We start from the raw sequence: 22,386 nt of genomic DNA on the forward strand, positions 1-22,386 counted from the left end.
AACATTTTTTAGTAGAGGTAGGTACAGGGGTGAAGGTGAAGTGATGGGAGACATTTGAATTTGTTGATGAGAGTGAGAGAGAAGTGGCAGGGTCAATGTTAACCAAGGACAACATGGTCTTGACAAAGTAGTTGGCAGGGTCACTGTTAACTAAGGACAACATGGTCTGTACAAAGTAGTTGTTGAACTGGAGGAAGATTGATTCAGTGCAGTTACCAGTTGTTTGGTGAAGGAGTGGTAGTTTGGCTGGGGTGCAATAACCTATTTAGGGATGACCAGAAACGTTTATGTTTTTTTTATGTTTGTAGGTTTGTTGCTTAATCTGATACAGAATTTAGTAAGGCTTCTTAATGTTTAAGTATCTCTATCAGGTTTCGAGTGTTATGTTTACAGCTTTCTTTCCATGCTTTGTCATGTTTTAACATTAGTTGCTTAGTTACTTTAGTTAACCATAGTGCGGGGTTGGAGTTCACTCATTACAGATTGGGACTAAGTTGTTAAGGATTTTTTGGAAAATGTCATTGAAGTGGGAGACCGTAGAGTCTAGAGGCATAGATTTTGGCACATTTCAGTTATAATAAAACAGTGTTTTAGTACAGGTGTCTTTGTTGAACTTGGTTGAATTTCGTACTTGGCTGTATATAACTTATTTGTCCTGGCTATTACAGCTTTTAAAGGAATATTTTGTCAGGTGATCACTTATGGTGTCTGATAGGCATCCCAACTGCAATTACTTTGTCTAGTTTATTGGTAAGCACACAGTTTAAGGTTGACTGCCTGCTGTAGTTTTTGTCTATTCTAGTGGGCTAGTGGGGAATGAAATTGAGTAAATCCATATACATTTATTGATTCTCTTGTGGCAGTACTGTTTATAAGCTGCAAGTCTAAGTTTAAGTCTCCTGGGATGAGGATCTCATCAGAGGACATTGCAAGATATAAAGTGAAGGAGATTTTTGGTACCACTGATGTTATTACCTTATGTGATGTATAAAGCTGGGATAGAGATTGTTTTTTTTTCTATTAATAATCTTTAGTGTTACTAAAATGATCAACAGTTTTAAATTGTGGGCGCTCTTGTTTAAGTAGGGTTATAGTTAGGGAGTTTTATACAAAATTGCAACACCTCCTGCTCATTAATCATATATGGCAAAAGAATGAGAAACACAAATTTACAAGCTAAATCACTTTATGATTTCAAAAATCTGTATCAAGCATTTAAATATGATAACATTTTAAGTCTGAGACACAAAAAATGATTACCAGTAATGGTTCAGGATACAACTCCAGCTGAGCTCTGTATATTACATCATCCAGTGCTTTACGAGCAAGATCCCACTCTCCATTGTAACTGTAGAAACACAAACATGGAACCAGTTCAAAAATCAAAAAACAAATCTTTTCATAGCTGCACGTTTAGATAGACTAAAAATCCCAAAAATAAAAATAAAATTTAAGCTCTGAAAAAATACTATTGAATCTGTGCTCTGTAGTCTCTAGTCACTTCTTAAGGTCACTTTTTCATAGGACCATAGGAAGTTACTAGACTAATGGCCCTAGGGACCTTACAAGTCTATCCAGGTTCTACCCTTATTTCCACAATCAGCACCTAATGCCCATGTCCAAGAGGGACAAAGGTGGAACCCCTGGGGTGAATTTATGGTTACCTATACAACCGTCTAGACTGCGTTTGACGAGGGCCAGTGAGGTGCTCTGTTTGACATGAAGTGGTGGTATCTCTGGGAGACAAATCTGGCTCTCCAGCAGGTTCCAGGTTAAGGTCTTTAGAGCAAGTAATCTGTGTACCATTTGACTTGTGGATATGCAGCACTTCCAATAAAACAGGGTCAGAAATTGCCTTATATGCAAGGCAGAGATCGCCTCAGAGTAATCTGTATGAAACAGAATGCAGTGACAGCGATTTCAGATGATCCACATAGGACAGATGCTGAAGACCTTGAATTTTCCTTGTGAGGAACCTTTGTAGTTTCTCCAATTGCTGCAGGTGCATGGAAAGGTACACACAAAAAGGGGCACTGTACTTAATTACTGCCCTAATGAGGGAAGAGTACAGGGAGGTAATAACTTTTTTTTCTGGAGGCAATGCCCTTACTTATGAGATGAGCAATATAGAATACCCTTCTTACTTCTGTGGAGTCACGGTAAGACTGCTGTCAACCGGTGTGTCCAGGTCCCTCACTACTGCGTGTGTACTTAGGGTGTTCTTATTAATGTGGTAGTTAGCAGGAACATCACTCTTACCGAAAGAGATAATACATTTTTTTGCATTGAGTACAAGGCCATGACTTTGGCACCAATCGCTTGTTTGTGTAACACCGTCTTGTAGGATGTTGACATAATTTGGAGATTCTATGACAGCTTATAGTTTGCAGTTATCAGCAAACTTGGTCAGCCACAGACCTTTATTTTTGCATATACTTCGGAGAAATAGATTCCCCATTTTAAAAAATGCAATAATTTGAAATAGGCTAACTGACTGGCTACACTTTTGTAGATTAAGACACCTCAGCATTGTTCCATTTTAATGTGGTACAACTCTTCAGTTGGGATACTTACAAAAGGGGGATAATGGGACAAAGCCCCCAAGACTGCACCATTTTTTAAAGGCAGCACTTTTGACAAGCTGTCCTACTTAAAAAAAATTGCTTCCACCAAAATGGATGTGGACTCTAGAGTCTTTGTAGAGTCCCTTAAATTCCTTTTAGCAATGTTATCTATGAACTGAAAAGATGGGTTTAAGCTAACATTCTTCATGATTCATTTAACTCTGTATGAGAAAACCTCACTTCTCTATTTTTACAGCTCAGGATAAAGCTACAACATCGTGTACTAAGAAAATTACTGATTCAGTTAACTTCTTCAAATTTACTCAATGAGTTAAATAATTAACAAATCTACATTCACTACACCTGCAATTTTGAACCCACATAATCCTTGTCCAAACTTCTTGTTTTACTTAAAAACTAAGAAAATAAACTTCCTGCTCACTCTCTGCAGTTTTCCATCCTATCAAATGCTCTTAATCTCAGGACTGATGAAAGGCACACTCTACAAGTTTAAATTATTTAAAATCATTTACAAAGAAAACTGTCCACGGTCACACATCCCATGCAACCTTTCAGCCAACATAGGGGAGTTCAGTCACTCACTTTCTAAATATCTGTAGCATAGTCTTCACCTAGACCAGACTGTTCTCACTCTTTGGCAGCCTACTGCTTTACTAATGAAACTATCATGTTGTCTTCTACTGTTTTTATGAGACATGAGCATACAACCACAATTTCATTACTTCTCTACTTCTGAGACTAAATTTCCAATGCAGTAATTGTTGTCCCATCACATTAACTTAATCACTGCTAATGTGCAGTTTTGTCAGAAAATCTAATTACACAAAGCAAAAGCAAAATCACTTTGTAAAATGGAACTGCCCAACTACACTTCGGACTTCATGAGACAGACCACTGAAATAAATACTCAAAAGTCTGATCAAAAACAGTACTAGCTTGTTGAATTTGTAAATGGATTTAACCTTGTGTAAATATCCTCAAAGTTACCAAAATTAAAACATTTATACCAAATTAAAAAAAAAATGTTCCCATGGCATCTTAACTCAAACATCTGCACATTCCTTGCATATTTCTTTTCCAAAAAGAGATTTTATTCAGATAGAAATTTGAAAAAGATATGAAGCAATTATGAAACAGTCATTTAAAAAGAAAAATATTTTGTGTTGTAGATGCATATGATGAATATTCTAAAAATTCTGTTTCAAAATATTAATAAATGATAAAGGTAAAAGTATGGTTTTAATCAGGTGAGCTTTCCTTATGAAAATTAAGCATTTTTACATCAATGTTACTAATGGGACCTTACTTCATGTTGCATACCCAAGAATACAGGGGATTATAATGGTCTCTTATAATCCACAAACTATCTACTCTAAATACAGATGTCAAGAGATTTTCTACTAGAGTGAAGTGGAGCTCAACAGTTGAATCTTGACATCCATGTCAAAACCACATGACAAATTCTCCAAGCACTACATACAGGATTATCAGAGGAGTCACTAACTATAACCCACTTTTACTGCATGAAATGCCTCGATTACAATCCTATACTGGGAAACAGACAAGTCTGTTAAGAACTCTTCAGTGATTGTTAAGATAACGTCTCATGCTAGGAATGGAAAGCGGACAGTGTTGGAAGACAGAAAACAGCTGCAGAAAGTAAAGCAGCTTTTTTGATACATCTGTCCAATTACTGTTTGGGATACATTGGTTCCTGCCATTAATTAAACACGGAAAGCAAAAAATAATGTTTGTCCTCTGTCATTAATTACACACTACACTTGATTAAACTGACTGCAAAACTAATGTATCTACAGAAAGAGAAACATATTTTCACCTGATCTACAGCCCAAATAAGAAGTTATGTACTCACCATAACGTTCCATGTGAGTTGTTACATCTCACCTTCATTCTTCACTGATGGGTTCGGAGCCAATACCTCAGCTCCGACATGGCTGTTAGCAAAGCTCAAGGTTTACCAGTAGCTCGAGACCAAACCCCTTATCCCATGATGCACTGCGGGAATTACCTCAGATCTTGTTTGCTGCGTGTACCATTTCCCTGTAAGAGAACTACTCTCCCAAGAGAGGAAGAAGGATTGAATAACCAGGATGAGACCAGGCTCTAGGTCAACTATCAGCCAGGTGGGGGATGGAGGCAGGGAATTAAGAATGAAGGCGAGATGGAACAACTCACATGGAAAGTTATGGTGAGTACATAACTTCTTAATGTGAAGTTGTTCAAGCTCGCCATTCATTCTTCACTGATGGGTAGCGTCCCTATCACCCTCAATCTCGAGTGGCTCATGGGAGTACATTCTTCAGGACCGTAGACCCAAAGGAATCCCTGTCCCTGGAGGCCCTATCGACTTTGTAATGAGTGATAAAGGTATGAGGTTTAGACCAAGTGGCTGCAGCACAAATGTTATCAAGGGGCAATTTGGCTTGGAATGCAGAAGACATAGAAACTGCTCTGGTAGAATGAGCTTTAATTTGTGTAGTAAGGGCATATTAGCAGCTGAATAAACAAAGGTGATACAATCAGATAGCCATTTAGAAAGCGTTATTTTAGCCACTGGTCTACCATTTCTAGCTTCAGAGAAAGACACAAAGAGCTGGTCTGATTTTCTAACATCTTTTGTTCTGTCCAAATAATATCTGAGCTGTCTGTGAACGTCAAGTTTGTGCAGCATATACTAGTTTGTTGGAATGGTTGGGGAAGAAGACTGGCAACTCAATGACTTGGTTTATATTAGATTCCGAACAAACTTTGGGCATAAAAGAGGGGTTTGTCCTAAGCGATACTCTATCAGCATGAAAAATCAAATAAGGAGGGCTGATAGATAAGGCTTGAAGTTCTGACACTCTGCGGGCAGAAGTAATAGCTACCAGAAAAATGGTTTTCCAGGATAAAAATTTGAAATTACAAGATGATGCTGGTTCAAATGGGGGATGAATTATACGAGACAGCATAAAGTTTAGATTCCAAAGAGAATAAGGAGTTTTCACTGGAGGCCTCATGTGGAAGCTCCCTTTGATAAAGGCCTTGGACAACTTGTGGGCCATAATGTTCAGCCCATCCACTCCGAGATGAAAGTTAGATACAGCAGCCAACTGGACCCGAACTGTAGCAGCTGCAGCACCTTTATTAAAAATCATGGTGAAGAATTCTAAAACGGACGTCAAAGGGGCTTGATAAGGATCAATGTTCTGCTTAGAAGCCCATATGGAAATCTCTTCCACTTACTAAGATATAATCTTCCAGTGGACGGCTTATGGGAAGACAACAGGATCTACCTTGTCTCATCAGAAAGATCATGAAGCCTGGCTATGAGGGGAACTGGAGCAGCCAAGCTGAGAGCTTCAGTGACTGCAATGAAGGAAGGAGGTCCCCCGACAGATGTGTCAGAAGGTCTGGAACTGGGTCGGGAATCCATGGATCCTCCAATAGATGATGATGAAGAAATAGGAACCAAATCTGCCGAGGCCAATGAGGGGCTATAAGAAAGATGGTCCTCCCCAGTGACATAGCCTTTTGTAAAAATCTGGGCATTAGCAGGATTGGTGGAAATGCATAGACGAGACCCGGGGGCCAATCGTGTATGAGTGTGTCTCTCAGAGGTTCTTCCGGAGGGGGAATCAGGGCAAAGTAGCTTCTGCATTTCGTGTTGATGTGACTGACAAACAGATCGCAGCAAGGCTGGCCCCATTTGCAGAAAATTCTGTCCGCAATCTCTTGCTTGAGGGACCACTTGTCAGGCAACAAAATTGCTCTGCTCAGTTTGTCTGCTATCACGTTGGATCTCCCCGGGATGTGCGTTGCCAATAGAAAGCGCTGGGAGGAGACAGCCCACTGCCAAACTTGGAGGGCTTCTCGACAAAGGGGGTAAGACTTGGTCCCACCTTTCTTGTTCAAGTTCCAGACTACTGACTTATTGTCTGTCTGAATCGCAATCGTCCCTAGAGGAAGAGAGTCCTGGAAATACTGCAATGCTAGAAGTACTGCTCTCATCTCCAGGACATTGATATGCAGATGTGACTCATGATCTGTCCATGTGCCTTGGGCAGTCTTTCCCTGCAAATGCCCCCCAAACACTATCAGGGAAGCGTCCATGATCACAGTGGCTACTGGTGGGGGTAGTACAAAGGGGCGTCCTATGCTTGCATGAAGAGACGTCAACCACCACTGGAGATCTCTCTTGCAAGAGTTTGCAATTAAAATCAAGTGATTCATTGGAAGTTCCTGTTAAGACCACTGAGTAAACAGCAGCCATTGAAGAATTTGCATATGCATCCTTGCTAATGGTATGGTCAAGATCGCTGCAGCCATCAAACCCAAAACTTTTAAAACTTCTGCTGCTGGTGCTCTGTCCTTTGATGCCAAAAAGCTGACTTGTTGGTGAAGAAGAAAGACTCTCTCAATTAATAGTCGTAGAGTGGTGGTTGAAGTGTCTAACTCTGCCCCTATAAAGATGATATGCTGCAATGACGATAAGGCAGACTTTTCTGAATTGATCGCAATGCCTAAGTGATTGCAGAGTGTCAGAGTGTATTCTCTTGCCTGAATTAGTTGATGCCTGGTGGTAAGGAGCCAATCGTCAAGATACGGAAACACCTGGAATCCTAGACACCTCAGGTGAGACATGACCACTGCCATGCATTTAGTGAACACTCTGGGGGGGCTGTAGTGAGACCAAAGGGCAGGGCCCGAAATTCATAATGATTGGCTCCCAGCCGAAAACGCAGATGATCTCTGGATGGCCTGGCCATTTTTATGTGGTAGTACGCATCCTTGAGATCTATCGAGCACATCCAATGGTCTCTCCCTAAGAAAGGAAGTATCGACTGTAGCGTGACCATCCGGAACTTCTCTTTCTTGACAAATTGGTTGAGTCTGCTGAGGTCCAAAATAGGTCTCCAGTCCCCTGTTTTCTTTGGAACCAAAAAGAATCTTGAGTAAGTTCTGCATCCTATCTGGTCTGCTGGGACTGGATGGATGACTTTTTTTCTAGCAACTTGCGGACCTCTATAGTTCCTTGTAACTGGGTGGAACATCCGGGATTCTCCTTGGGGGTGTGGGTGGAGAGGAGAACGGTATGAAATACCCTCTGGAAATAATACTTTCTACCCAGTTGTCATTTGTTATATCTCGCCAGGCCTCTGGGTACAAGGATAAGCGACCCTCGACTGCCTCCAGAGCAGGACAGTTGGGCCTCCCTTCAGGAGCGCTGATAGGGCTGACCCGAGAAGTGATCTCTGTCAACCTGGTGCTGTGGACCCCCTCTGCCGCGAAGGCGGCGTCTTCCATGATTACTCCTTCCTCTGTCCCTAGAGGGGGGTTCACCACGTGTGTCCTGAAAGGCTACTTGGGCTTTTTGGAACCACATCATCACACCCCTTTGGCCTTTGGGGTAAGGCCGCGTAGGGGTGGAAAAGTGGACTCCGACGGTAGACAGAGTCTTTCCCTCCTGCTCACACCTGGTGAGAGTTTCCTTCACTTTGGGCCCAAAAAGAGATGAGCCATCGAAAGGGGTGTTCACAAATGAAGACTTAAAGGGCTCCGCAATGGAACACAAGTGCATCCAGGAATGTCTTCGTAGAGCAACTCCTGTACTCGCTGCCCTACTCGTCCCATCGGCTGCACATATGAGCTGCATGGACGAGTTCACAATGGAGTTTAGGGTAGCAAGATGGGCGGCAACTTTGTCGGAAGCCCCTGCAGCTACAGCACCCTGAAGAGCAGCTCACAACTCCTTAAGGAGATCTCTTTGCAGTCTGGTGAAATGGGTCAAATAGTTCAGGGATTGGAGTGTAAAAGTCACTGAACTAAACATGCATTTCCCGTATCGTTCCATGATCCTGGACTCTCTGTTATGAGGAAGTCTCAGACATTTCCTTCTTGGTGGCCACCGCCACCACCATGGCATCAACAGGGACTTCCTTGGTCAAGAAGGCTTTATCCACAGGGGCAGTAATAAACTTGGTAGGCCTCCGAGGGACAGGTTCCATGCCCTCAGAGAGACCAGCTGCATGAGCTTATCGAAGGGCAGACACCCCCAAGAGGTGGAAGGTTGAGACCTGAAAGCCTTCAGGAGAACTGACTCGTCCTCAGTAGGGCTTTTGGACTGCCAATCACCCCTCTGCACAAAGATCTCAAGTATCTTATCTTCAGAGAGGGATTGAGGGGACCCTTCTGACTCATCCAAGTCAGTGACAGATATCAAGGAATCCTGTGGGGAGTCCAGGTGTCTCATCTTACACAATCTCTTCCTGGGAACCTCCTCAGTGGGAGCCTCTGGGGAGGTCTTGGAAGAGCAAGGGGTGTCCTGTGGGGCTACCTGAGGCTCCGGGTCTCAATGCTTGGCCTGGACGATGGAGGCAGAAATGGACACAGGCGCTTTGGGGGAAGAAGAGGCCAGACCTGGTGTTAAGAATGTATTTGGGGACAAGGCTCTCCTCATGGCTTCGAAAGCATCATGGCTCTGATGAGAAGGAGTCGATGGACCCGAAGGAACCGCCAGCCCCTCCCGCACCGTGGCCGTGGGCTCCGAGCCCGAGGTAGGAGCCAAGCTCATCAGAGCCGAGGCCCCAAGAGGAAGAGTCGGCACCGACAGGTCAGTGCGACTATCCTCCCCGGACCAGACAGGAGAGTGTCAGCCCCTAGAGTCCCCGGTCGTGCAGAGGACATCAGAGTAGATGGAACCGATGACACAGGAGCAGGTATCGGCTGCACTATTAGCAGGTTGGCCCCCTCCGGCTCCGAAGATCCGGTACGGCTCGGAGGAGAAGCAGTCAAGTCCGGGGTGGTGGTCTTCGGTTCCGACGCTCGGGTCAGAGCAGACAACAATTTAGCAAGCCTTGGTGCCTGTAAGAGCTTCTGCACCAATCGGTCCATATCCAAATCCGAGAGGCTTACTTTTAATAAATTGGACATTTTGCTGTGTTACATCCAGTGCTTTTGTTTCAGGCTGACAGAAGACCTGGAGGAGTACACAGACGGTGCAGATTGGAGGAGTGGAGATACAGGTCTCTCGGAGGCCGGCTCCAGAACTGTGGGCCAGCTCCAAAATGAAGAGACACTCCGCTCCGAAAGCTGTGGAGCCTAAGTCCTGGGATCCTCTAGTTTCTTAGACTTTATCGATTCTTTGGATGCTTTGGAATCTGCAGAGGATTTAGAGGACTTGCTGACCCCATCCTGGTCAGTCAAGGCTACAGCAAAAGGATGCTTCAGCAAACCCCTGTCCACAAGCTTCCTTTTCCTCTCCAAAAGAACCCTTGCAGAAAAGGAATGGCAAATGCTGCAGGACTCCTGCAAGTGCACCGCACCTAAACAATACATGCACTGAACGTGCCAAACAGTGAGAGACATCTTCTGCCCACAGTCTGGACATTTCTTAAATCCAGACTTGGGGTGTTTGTCTTTTTGCTCAGACATGTTAGAAACAACTTTAGGCTTAATTCTAAACACAACCCACACAAGCCTAAATACAGCCTGAAAATAATGTAACCAACTAGGCTCAAGTAAACCCGCCTAAGTTATAAAACACACACTAAACTATGCCCGCAGAAAAAACAGGGCTAAACTATGTAAATAGCTATCTAAATACACACTAAATATACACACTATTAATGCAATTAACTATTACAGGTAAAAGAGACACACTCCAAGTATAACTAGAACAACGCACTCTAAATAGAAGACAGTAAAAGCACCAAGGGAAACGTGAAGCAGAAAGGGCTACAGTAGCTATATAAATGCTAAGTAAATATTATGGAAGAAAAGATAAGAAACAACTTGCGAAAAGCGATTTTTTTTCTCAAAAGAAGGCTCGAGCAAACTGGAACCACTGAGATCCATGCCGTGGCAAACTAGATCTGGGGTAATTCCAGGAGGGCATTATGGAATAAGGGGCTTGGTCTCAAGCTACTGGTAAACCTTGAGCTTTGCTAATGGCCGTGTCGGAGCCGAGGGATCGGCTCCGAACCCATCAATGAAGAATGAAAAGCGAGATTGAACAACTTCACATCTGGACATTAACAAAGAAATAAAAATCATGATGAAAAACAGAGAATGCCTGGCAAGAATGGAAAAAAATCCTGAAGCACTAATAATAGAGACAGAGTTATTAACCTGAGGAACCTAAGAAAAAAATATAGTAGAATAAATAAAGCTTTTACTTTCCATTCATAATGAGCTTTCCTCAAAATTAATTCCAAGCAACTTTGGAGGCTAGTAAATCAAACAGTTGGACAGACCTCACAAATAGGTTAAGCATAGAAATGTAGCATTAAACATTCCCCAGGCACCATTTTACCAACATGCTTTCTAAATGAAAATTTCCAGTTACTCACCATCCCTTCCCTCATAGCCTGCAATTCACCCTCCTTCCATACAGCCACCCTAATTTACCCTTTCTATTTTTAGCCCTAACACTAAGAGAGTAAATCACCAGATATTTTGTCTAGGACTTACTCACCTGGCTCAGATGGACTTCAACAAAACAACTCAGTGTATTTTGGCCAACTACACCCTTGCTCAACCTCCGACTCCGTTCTCTGCTATCTTACCAAGTTCCATGATTAAACATATCTCGTACAGTTGACTATTTTCTACCCTGTCATAATTCTGTTATGTCTTAGCATTATCACAAAACTCACACGTGTGATCCCCTCTACAGCAATCATCTCTTTCCAACATACCCAAGACCACCATCCTTTACAGAAAACAATCCTCCTCAATAAAAAACTTAAATAATGGTTTAAATAAATACTACCTAGTACTACCTTATCTAAAATAAACATATATTGACAAAAGTCCAAGCAAGTGATTAAGTCATTCACAATCAACACTTAATAAAAACACCCCACCCAAAATACGCCACTACTTAAAATCCTACATACCACTAGCTTCTTCAAACTGTTCCACTCAGGTTACACTGAGATAAATCCAGGCCCTTACTACCAATACAGTTTCCAACTCTACTCATTTCTCTTTCTCTCTTTTTAAAATGTAGTAAAGCAAGCAACACACATCTATAGAAAATATACATCAATGCAAACATTACATTCAATTACCATTTCAAACCCATGGTTATAAATTAAATAATTCTCTGAAATATACAGCCCTTAAGTCCTCAACAATGTACAAGAATAATGTGCAAAACCTTTAGTTAAAATAAATAATTCTAACTCTAATAAAAGAGAAAAAGAGCAAAACCCGTGTGTGTTGAGGGAGACCAAAAATACAGAAATCCCAGCCATTTGCTAGTATTCATTACTGCCTGCTAAGCTGATGAGCTCTCATTTAGATATCTAAGCAGTTTATGCCTCTGGTCCCCTAAGCAGGTGTTTCTCTAAGTCTGCCATTTCTGTTAACAGCCTCTCTAGTTCTCAAAATGTAGGAACTTCACTTGTATTCCAATGTCTGATGACTACAGTCTTCGGTAACATCACCAAGACTAACAGTTGCACCCAAATATGATGCAGCATTCCCCTCTATTTTCCACTTAATTATTCATAGGTTCATAGGTTCATACTAGGCTATCTGCCCTGGGGCAATTATAAGCCTAGCCCAATTCTGTATGGCTTATGCCACCCCTTGATTTGAGTATACTGTGCCCTTTTTAAGGTTTGGTTTACTGTGCCTCTGTCTAATAGTGACACGGGAGTAATCCCTGGGACAAACCTACGATCCCCCATCCACTTATCGAGATTCTTCCTGAAGAGATTCAGTGAGGTGCTCTGCCTCACATGAACTGGAATTCTATTCCAGAGCGAAGGGAGCCTCTGGGTTATGAACCTGTCCCTCCAGCAAGTTCTATTTATTTCTGTGCTGAGGTTCAAGTCCCTCGAGCGTGTGGCTCTAAGGGATTTAGATTTACTGAGGTGGAGCATGTCCATTAATTCTGGATTTGACATAGCTTTGTATGTCAGGCATAGATCGCCTCGAAGTAGGCGGTATGCAACTGAGTAGAGCTGGAGTTTTTTAACCAAGCAGCATATGGCATCTGTTTGAGACCCTTGATCCTCTTGGTGAGATACTTTTGGGGTCTTTCTAATTGCTGCAGGTGTTTGGTAAGGTACATCCCAAAAGGGGCATTGTATTCTATGATGGGCCTGATGAGGGATGAATAAAGGGGCACGATTACCTCTCTTGATCTAGATGTGAAACCCTTCGTGATGAGGTGGGCTATGTAGAAGGTCTTTCTAACCACTTTGGCAATGTGGTTTTCAAAGGAGAGATTGCTATCAACTTGGGTCCCCAGGTCCCTAATAACTTTCACTGTACTTAATGGGTTTCCGCCTATGTGGTAATTTGTGGACACATTGTTTTTGCGAAAGGGTATGACTATACATTTTTTGGCATTTAGCTTTAAACCATGGCGCTGGCACCAGTTATCTGTCTCTGTGAGACCTTTTTGAAGGATGTTTGTGTCAGCTGGAGAGTTGATTATGGCGCCCAGTTTGCAGTCATCTGCGATCTTGGTGAGCCATAGTCCTCCCACGTTTGCCTGTACCTCGGAAAAGTATATACCGAACAAGAGTGGTCCCAGGACAGAAACGTGTGGGACGCCACTTGTGACCGATTTCGAGTCTGACATGGCTCCAGCAACTCTGTGGGTTCTGTCTTTGAGCAAGTTTGCAACCCATCTTGTGACATAGGGGTTTATATTTAAGCTGGATAGCTTATCTATGATGCCCGAGTGGGGTATTGTGTCAAATGCCTTTGCAAGGTCCAGATAGGCTGTGTGGACTACCTTCCCTTCATCTATGGCTTTGGTGACTGTATCAAAGAAGTCAACCAGGTTCAAAAGGCAGGATCTGCCCTTGACAAAGCCGAACTGGGTAGAATCTAGTGTCTGTAGGTCCCCAATGTCTTTGTTTATGAGCTCCATGATGATCCTCTCCATAGCCTTGCAGACTAAGCTAGTTAGGCTTATGGGGTGATAGTTTCCAGGATCTGTAGAGGCTCCACCTTTGTGGAGTGGGACCACTGTTGCTGTACGCCATTCTGTGGGCACATATCCTGTAGTGAGGCTGAGATTGTATAGCTGTTTTATTTGAGGGATTAGTTCCTCTTGTAGTTCATGTAGGATGCAACCTGGGACGCCATCTGGTCCCATGGAAGCAGTGTTTTTTGCTTTGGAGAGGGCAGCCTTCACCTGAGCATCTGAGATGTTTGGGAGGCAGCCCTCTGCCGGGATAGATACTTGCTCTTTTGAGGGGGAGGGGGTGGAGAAGTTTGCACTGAACCTGTCTGCCCGGATATTGGCGATGTCTCTGGGTTCAGTGTATTTTTTGTCGTTTAGAATCAACTCAGAACAAGTCTGGGAGTTGCATCCCAGGTTTCTAACATAACTGAAAAAAGCCTTATGATTGTCTTTGGTGTCCTGTGCAATTTTTCTCTCAAAGCTGGCCTTGGAGGATTTTATGAGGGATCGTAATTTTTTGCTAGTACTGATCAGAGATGCCTTCCCTATTAGGGATTTTGCTCTATCATGTAGTAGCTTCCTCCTTCTGTTGTACAGTTTATTTATGGCAGGGGTCCACCAGACTGGATGCCTGCCTTTGGATGATTGGGTCTTGGTTTTGTTTGGGATAGCATGATCCATGCATTCCTGGATATGTCCGTAAAATGCATTTATATAGGATTCTGCAGTTTGGGCTGTAGTTTCCACTGGCCCTGGGGCCTTGAAGGATTCCACTTTGGTTTTGAGAAGTGAGAAGTTCGCTTTTGAGAAGTTTTTCACTGTGGTTTTCTGGGCTGGGGGTGGGGTCAGGATGTGGACATCCAGTGAAATTAATTTATGGTCTGATCTTACCAATGAGGAATATACTTCTGGTGTGGAGCATAGAGTCCCCATGTTGGTAATGATCAGGTCTAGTATGTTGTCCCCTCTTGTGGGAGTGGTGACTAGTTGTTCCATAGCATTTGAGTTTATAATTTCCAGGAATCTTTGGGCTAAGGTGCTGGGGCTTGAGTAGTGCTCCCAGTCAATGTTTGGGTAGTTGAAGTCGCCCAATATAATGGTGTTCGGAGAGATCTTCATGTTCTCCACTGTTTTCAGGAAGGCCGAATGGGATTCCTGACTTTGAGTGGGTGGTCTGTAGGATGCTATAAACTGAAAAGCAGTCTTGCCCACTGTTAGTTGCACATGGATGGTCTCCGATACTTCGTGCAATGCCACTAACCTGGAGGTGTGGATATCCTTGATAAATATAGAAACTCCCCCTCCTTTTGTGGTTCGGTCCGGGTTTTGGGGCCGAAAAGCATGATACGAGGTATAGCCTGGTAGTGCTGGGGTGCTCTCTGGAGCCTTGAACCAGGTTTCTGTCACTGCACAGATATCGATGTTCTCCATACTGAGGAGAGCTTCGAGTGTGTGCATCTTGAGGTTAAGACTTCTGGCGTTTAGCAGCATTACCCTTAGTTTCTTGTTCCTTGTGCTGTCTATGGGGGTGGGTTTGACTTTTGAGCCTTGCCTAAAAAAGGCACTATGGGGGTGGCAAGAGCCTTTGCCAATATCCGAAAGCCCAGTGGTGACAGGTGCAAGCTGTCCCTAGTGAAGCCACGTGGCTTGTCGAGCATGTCATCCCAGGCTGACAGACGCTGGATCCCCTTTGAATGACACCAAAATTTTAGCCAATTGTTAAAATCGATCATTTTGTCTTTGTACTGTGGCATCATTCTAGGTGAGGGTAAGATGCTGCTCAAGGTCAGGGTCATACCAGCCTGGGCTACATGATCAGAGAGCTCCTCTATGTCTCTTTTCATGTAGTCCAGGGAGGTACGTCTCAGGTCATTCACACCAGCATGTACAATGACTGAGTCATATTTGTATTTGCTTTGGAGTGACCTGAGTGCTTGCGTTATGTGGCGGATCCTAGCACCTGACAGGCAGCTCACCGTGACCTTCTCTTTATTCAACCTGGTGAGCGGGACATCAGTGTGTCTGACAATAGAGTCACCTATAACAAGAGTTTCAGGTGTGTTACTCAGCTTCTACAAATCCCTTTTAAAAGTCATTACCAAATTCCCAAAAAAATGTGAAGTCAACTAAACCTCTCATTTGCTTCACATCACCAAAATATCCAGATGTACAAGGGAATATTTTACTCATATTAGAGAGTATGTAAACGCATACATCAGTGTATCTCCATGCTAGGTTTTGCAGCATACTTAAGCATCAAACAGGCTTTAAGCAACATTACATATGCACATTCCTGATCTGACAGCAAGGGCCACACGTCTAAACCTTTCTGCTATACCTCCCTTATGCTCTACCAATATCTTGCAGGGCTTGTTAATTAATTCCCTGTTTTTAATAGTGTTGTGTCTTGCCTGCATTATTCATCTGGTTAGCTGGGAAGTACCAATCTCCTGTACTTGAACTAACTTCTACTCTTTACATTCATTAAACAACATTTCATAAACCATAGTACCCGCATTGACTATTCAAACCAAAGGCCTCCTGCCATTCCACTATTTGATTAGAGTAAGGCCTCCTGCCATTTTACTATTTGATTAGAGCAAGGCCTCCTGCCATTCCACTATTTATTTGAGTAAGGCCTCCTGGCATTCCACTGTTCATTAGTGTAAGGCCTCCTGGCATTCCACTGTTCATTAGTGTAAGGCCTCCTGGCATTCCACTGTTCATTAGTGTAAGGCCTCCTGCCTTTCCACTATTGATTAGAGCAATGCCGCCTGCCATTCCACTATTGATTAGAGTAAGGCCTCCTGCCATTCCACTATTCATTACAGCAAGGCCTCCTGCCATTCCACTATTCATCAGAGCAAGGCCTCCTGCCATTCCACTATTAATTAGAGTAAGGCCTCCTGCCATTCCACTATTCATTAGAGCAAGGCCTCCTACCATTCCACTATTGATTAGAGTAAGGCCTCCTGCCATTCCATTATTCGATTAGCGTTAACCAACTGATCGTATTCGATTATAGTTAACCAGCTGATGATACTTTACTTCTTTTTCATGTGGAACCACCTCCAACAGATATTTTGATTTTTAACATCTTTCCCCCTAGCCCCAACGTAAACTAGTTTCTGCAACCCATTCGCTATACAAGCTAATGGAAATCATAACTGAAACTGAGCCAAAGTTCCTCACTAGAAAGGATCTTGGTTATCTCTATGGAGACCCTCTGTCAATACTCCAGAACACCCATTCCATTGACTTCCCCTTCCTTTAATAAAAATCAATCATTTCTTCCAAATCAAATTATTTATTAAAGCTGCATATTATTTTTCAGCTGTATTGTCTAACAGTAAACATGCAACTCTAAGATATCTTAACCTCCATGCAAGCCTTGGTGGGCTGACTTCCCTTATAAAGTCTGCAATCAAACTGCTTCACTTAACTCAGCAAACTACTTGGTGGCATGTTCAAAAATCACATGCCACATACAGGAACTGAAGAAATACAAACATCTGAAGTGCTTGCACTTTATGATCATGTTGTAGTAGTACTATTAAAGTTTTCCATGTAACAAAAATGCTTAAACGTTTGGTCTAACCCTCCGAATGTTCCTTCCTCAGTCCCCTCAGCAGTTCTGTGATCCATATACCTAAATACTTTAGATTATATCCCCATGGAAATGGAGAAAAATTAACCATCAATGTTCTCTTCTTTTCTGGATTTATCTTGTAACTGGATATCTACCAAACTTGAGAAAGCATTTCAAAAAGATCATCCATGTCCCGTTCCAGGATCAGCAGGCTAACAGGAACGCCATCTGCCAAAAATATATTTAAATTATTTATTTACTTTTCGATGACCTTTCCCTCACAAAGGAATCCCTTTACATCAAATGTCTAATCCAATGGGCTAATATTTTAAGACAAACTGAAAACAAAAAAGGAGATAATGGACATCAGCTCAGACTTGTCCTATAATTTGGCTTATATTTTAACCATACCATTGTGCTCCCTCCAAAACTTATTGAAGCAACTGCACAGACCTCCCCCAGACAATCCTCCTTCTTCAGTATCAAGTAAAAAAGGCCATTCTATCTTATCAAACTCCATTTCAGCAATAAGATCCAGAAACACCAAGGTCTCCCTGCCTCCTGTATGATCAGGAAAATTATTATACGGTCACACATTTGTCTCCCTCCACTACTTTTATGTAATTCTATCTATTTCACATGGAAAACAAAACGTTTAAGGAATGTCCAGGTATACTTTCTCCAAAAGAAGTTTTTAGTACACTTACTAGATCTTAACATTAATGCTTTGCATTTAAAATAAATTACATTTTTAGTATTTGTGCCTGATGAACTGAATATGAATCTTGGTCTCATCATTTTATTTAAGTTAGAGAACACAGATTTATTACTACTGACTGTACAAGTTATCCAATTTCTGTACACTAATAATTTTGGTATTCTTTCAATGGATTCTGAAAAGCTTTGACTTCCCTTAAATATGTATTCTACTATGGTTTGTGCATTTAACCAAATTCCCTTTAATACATTATATCCCTCTAACTTTCTCAGTAGTTAGAACATTTATCCCTTCCATACAATTACAGCAAGCTAAGAATTCATTGTCTCTCAAATATAACATTTGCCATTTCTAATAAACCCGTGTTCAATTCAGTGGAAATATTTTATTTTTATTTATTTACTTATTTTTTTACATTTGTTGACTGGGACAGTCCATCTGGGTGTGAGCCCATTTTCAGCGGATGCCCAGGGAGAAAAACTCCACTAAAACAAGAACATTGACAGGTAAAGTGTCGGTTTTACATAGAATTTAACAGAAATATCTAAAGACAATAAAGAAAGTACAATATACAATAGGCACTTTAGTGAAAAGGAGAAAGTTATTACAATATAGTAAAGTCATATATATATATATATATATATATATATATCTATATAAAATTTAGAGGATGAAATCTGATGTGGACTTGTGTGGTATTACCTTGGCTTGGTGCAGGAGCAGAGCCAGTTGTTAGTGAGGTGGATCTTTGAGATGAGTTTTGAATTGGTGTAGGTTGGCAGCATTTAGGATGTGTTGAGGGATCGAGTTCCAAAGTTTAGAAATGTGGTGGAAGAAGAGGGCGTCCCTGGCTTTGTTGTTGCTTTTGGATACTTGGAGGAGTGTTTTGTGTGAGGATCGGAGTTGCTGAGTGTTGGCATATGGTTGGAGTAACTGTTGTAGGGCTAGGGTTCTGTTTGGCTGGTATATTAGTTGATGAGTAAAGACAAGTTGTGTATATGTTAGTTGTTGTGGGAATTCTAGACAATTTATTTGTTGTAGGGCAGAGCAGTGCTGGGACCTATATGGGGAGCTAGTGGCAAACTTGGCTATTTTATTGTAGGCTGATTCAAGTTTGGTAAGGTCAGTTTTGTTAAGGTTTGTAAAGATGGGAGTAGCATAGAGAACAGTTGATAAGAGATGAGTCCTGGCGATGCTTAGTCTAGAATGGCTAGTTAGGAAAGGATTAATTCGGGAAAGAGAGCCTAGTTTGATGTGTGTTTTTTTAATGATTTGAGAAAGGGTAGGTCGAATTTTAATTTGCTATCAATTGTGACACCTAGTAATTTGGTATGTGAGCTGGTGTTTATGATTGCGTTATTGGAGGAGTGGATTTGAAAAGTGGCTGAGGGATTGGGTGTTTTGGAGGGGAGAAAGAGCATGAGTTTGGTCTTGTTTGGGTACAGTATCAGGTTAGTGTTAGTTAGCCAGGATTCTTCTTCTAGGAAGGATTGTGTTATAGCGTGTAGTTGTGTTGGAGAGGGGGCAGAGCATATCAGGTTAGAGTCATCATTTATTTCCTTTATAAGTACAGTAAATATCAATTTTTTTAATTAATATGTTTGCGCAATATGCTTTTAATAGTCTCTAGTGTGATTTTGTAGGCATTTTGAGTCAGACTGATTATTTTACAGTGGTAATAGGTTCATAGGTAGGTTCTAGGCTATCGGCCCAAGGGCCTAAGTAAGCCTAGCCAACAAGGTTCCCTGGCTTATGCCAATCAAGAAAGTTAATTTCCTGTGCTCCTGTCGAGCAGAGCCATAGAAGTGATCTCCGGGGTGTATTTCCCATTTCCCATCCACTCATCAAGATTTTTCTTGAAGAGTGCTAATGAGGAACTTTGCTTGACATAGATGGGTAGCTTGTTCCAGAGTATAGGAAGTCTCTGGGACAGGAATCTATCCCTCCAGCATGTCCTGTTTATTGTGGTGACAAGGTTTAGGTCCCTAGGGCGAGTAGCTCATAGGGATTGGGATTTCTTCATGTTGAGCATGTCCAACAGCTCTGGGTTTAACATAGCTTTATATGTTAGGCAGAGATCTCCTCGGAGTAGGCGATATGCTACAGAGTAAAGCTGGAGTTTTTTGAGACGGTCAGTGTAGGGCATCTGTTTGAACCAAGTAATCCTCTTTGTGAGGTACTTCTGTGGCCTTTCCAGCTGCTGCAGATGTCTTGTGAGGTACATTTCAAAAGGGGCATTGTACTCTATATAGGGTCTAATGAGTGACGAGAAGAGGGGAACAATAACCTATTTTTTTCTGGATGAGAACCCATTTGTGATGAGGTGTGCCACATAGAAAAATTTCCTGACTACTGTGGCGATGTGATTATCAAAGGAGAGACAACTGTCCACCTGGGTTCCAAGGTCTCATCACACATTTGGCATTAAGTAGACTGCAATTTGGGTGGTAGTTCATGGGTACAGAGTTTTTACCAAATGGGATGACAATGCATTTTTTGGCACTGAGCTTGAGGCCATGGCTCTGACACCAGGCATCTGTCAAAGTGAGGTCCTTCTGTAGGATGTCCACATCATTTGGGGACTCAACTATGGCTCCTTGTTTGCAGTCATCTGCAAACTTCGTTAGCCAGAGGCCTTCTGTGTTAGCCTGTACTTCAGAGAAGTAGATACCAAACAGGAGAGGTCCCAGGACTGAACCCTGTGGTACTCCACTTGTCACTGATTTGAAGTCAGATTTGGGTGTGGGTTCGGTCAGTGAGCCAGTTGGCAACCCATCTTGTGATGTAGGGATTTATAGCCAGTTTAGTGAGTTTAGCTATAATTCTAGAATGGGGGATGGTGACAAAAGCCTTGGCGAGGTCAAGATAGGCTGTGTGAATCATCTTACCCTCATCTACGCCTTTGGTGACTGCCTCAAAGAAGTCAATCAGGTTCAGAGGGCATGATCTGCCTTTCACAAACCCGAACTGGGTGGGGTCCAGAATTTGGAGGTTACCGATGTCTTTGTTTATGAGTTCCAAGACGATACGTACCATGGCCTTGTAGACCAGGCTTGTCAGGATAATATGGCAATAGTTCCTAGTATCAGTGGTGGCTCCTCCTTTGTGGAGTGAGATAACTGTTGCTGTGAGCCATTCAGTGGGCACAAAGCCTAACATGAGACTATGACTGAACATGGTGCTTAGGTGGGGAGCCAGTTTGTTCTGAAGTTCGTGTAAAACGCAGGCTGGGATGTTGTCCGGTCCCACGGATGCTGTGTTTTTGGTTTTAGAGAGTGCAGCTTTTACCTGCACAGACGTGATTACAGGGACTCTGCATTCTTCCTGTATAGATATGGGCCTTTTAGCTAAAGAATGCTTTGTGGTTTCCCTTAGAATCAGTGGTGATTTTGTTTTCGTAGCTAGCTTTGGAGGATCTTATAATGGATCTCAGCTTACGAAGGCTGACCAGGGAGCTCCTCCACTTATGGGATTTTACTCTCTTTTGCAACAGTTTCTTCCTCCTGTTGTAGAGTTTGTTTATGGCAGGGGACCACCAGATTTGCTTCCGTTTTTTGGAGGATAGTATCTTGGTTCTGTTTGGGATAGCACGATCCATGCACTCGTGTAGTGCTTAGAGTTAATTTGTGTAGGGTTCAGCAGTCGTAACTGTATTGTCCATCTGCATGGGTGTCATGAAGTTTGCCATTTCTGTCTTAAGAAGTATGAAGATGGCTTTGGAGAAATTTTTTACCGTGGTTTCCTTAATGGTGGGTGGGGGCGGGATACGGATATCTAGGGTGATTAGCTTATGGTCAGATCTGACCAACGAAGAGTTGACTTCAGGTGTGGAACATCAGTCACGCGTGTTGGTAATGACTAGGTCTAGGATATTGTTGCCCCTGGTGGGGGTGTGGATAAGTTGATCCAGGGCATTGGAAGTTATGCATTCCAGAAAGCGTTGAGCGAAGGAGTTGGTATAGGAGTAGTTTTCCCAGTTAATGATGGGGTAGTTGAAATCGCCCATTATTAGGGTGTTTGGCTGAACCCTAACATTTTCCAGTATATCAAGAAAAGAGGAGTGGGAATCCTGGGGCATGGTGGGGGATCTGTAGCAAGCTACAATTTGGATTGCAGTTTTGCCCAGAGACAGTTGCACTTGGATAACCTCGGATGCATTATGCTGCGCAACTAGCCTAGAGGTGTGGATATCCTTAATGAATATGGACACACCTCCGCCTTTGGTGTTCTGGTCCAGGTTAGATGGCCAAAAAGTGTGGTATGAATTATAGCCTGGTAATGCAGATATGCTCTCTATAGAGCCTTGAACCATGTCTCAGTCACTGCACAGATATCGATGTTCTCCATTTTAAGGAGTGCCTCGAGTGAACACATTTTGAGATTTAGACTTCTAGCACTGAGTAGCATTACCCTCAGTTTTTGATTGCCTGTTCCTGTTACGGTGGTGAATTTGTCATTTGAACCATGCCTAAAAAGCCACTATAGGGGTGGCAAGACCCTTAGCCAGCATCCAGAATCCCAGGGGTGACAGGTGCAGCCCATCTCTGGCAAAGCATCGTGGTCT

The 22,386-nt window shown here is 42.5% G+C and overlaps 1 protein-coding gene across 2 annotated transcripts in view; it reads right to left on the bottom strand.

The window, feature by feature from the left end:
- Positions 1-22,386, bottom strand: part of FAM126A (family with sequence similarity 126 member A) — a 1,303,250-nt gene that overhangs the window by 151,554 nt on the left and 1,129,310 nt on the right. For both annotated transcript variants that reach the window (XM_044064612.1, XM_044064613.1), the window contains exon 10: positions 1,261-1,348. In XM_044064612.1, coding sequence (XP_043920547.1) covers positions 1,261-1,348 — 88 coding nt within the window. The remainder of the gene's footprint in view (positions 1-1,260; positions 1,349-22,386) is intronic.

This window comes from Protopterus annectens, chromosome 3.part0 (assembly GCF_019279795.1).
Source record: "Protopterus annectens isolate FY-2018-M chromosome 3.part0, PAN1.0, whole genome shotgun sequence".
Lineage (NCBI taxonomy): Eukaryota > Metazoa > Chordata > Ceratodontiformes > Protopteridae > Protopterus > Protopterus annectens.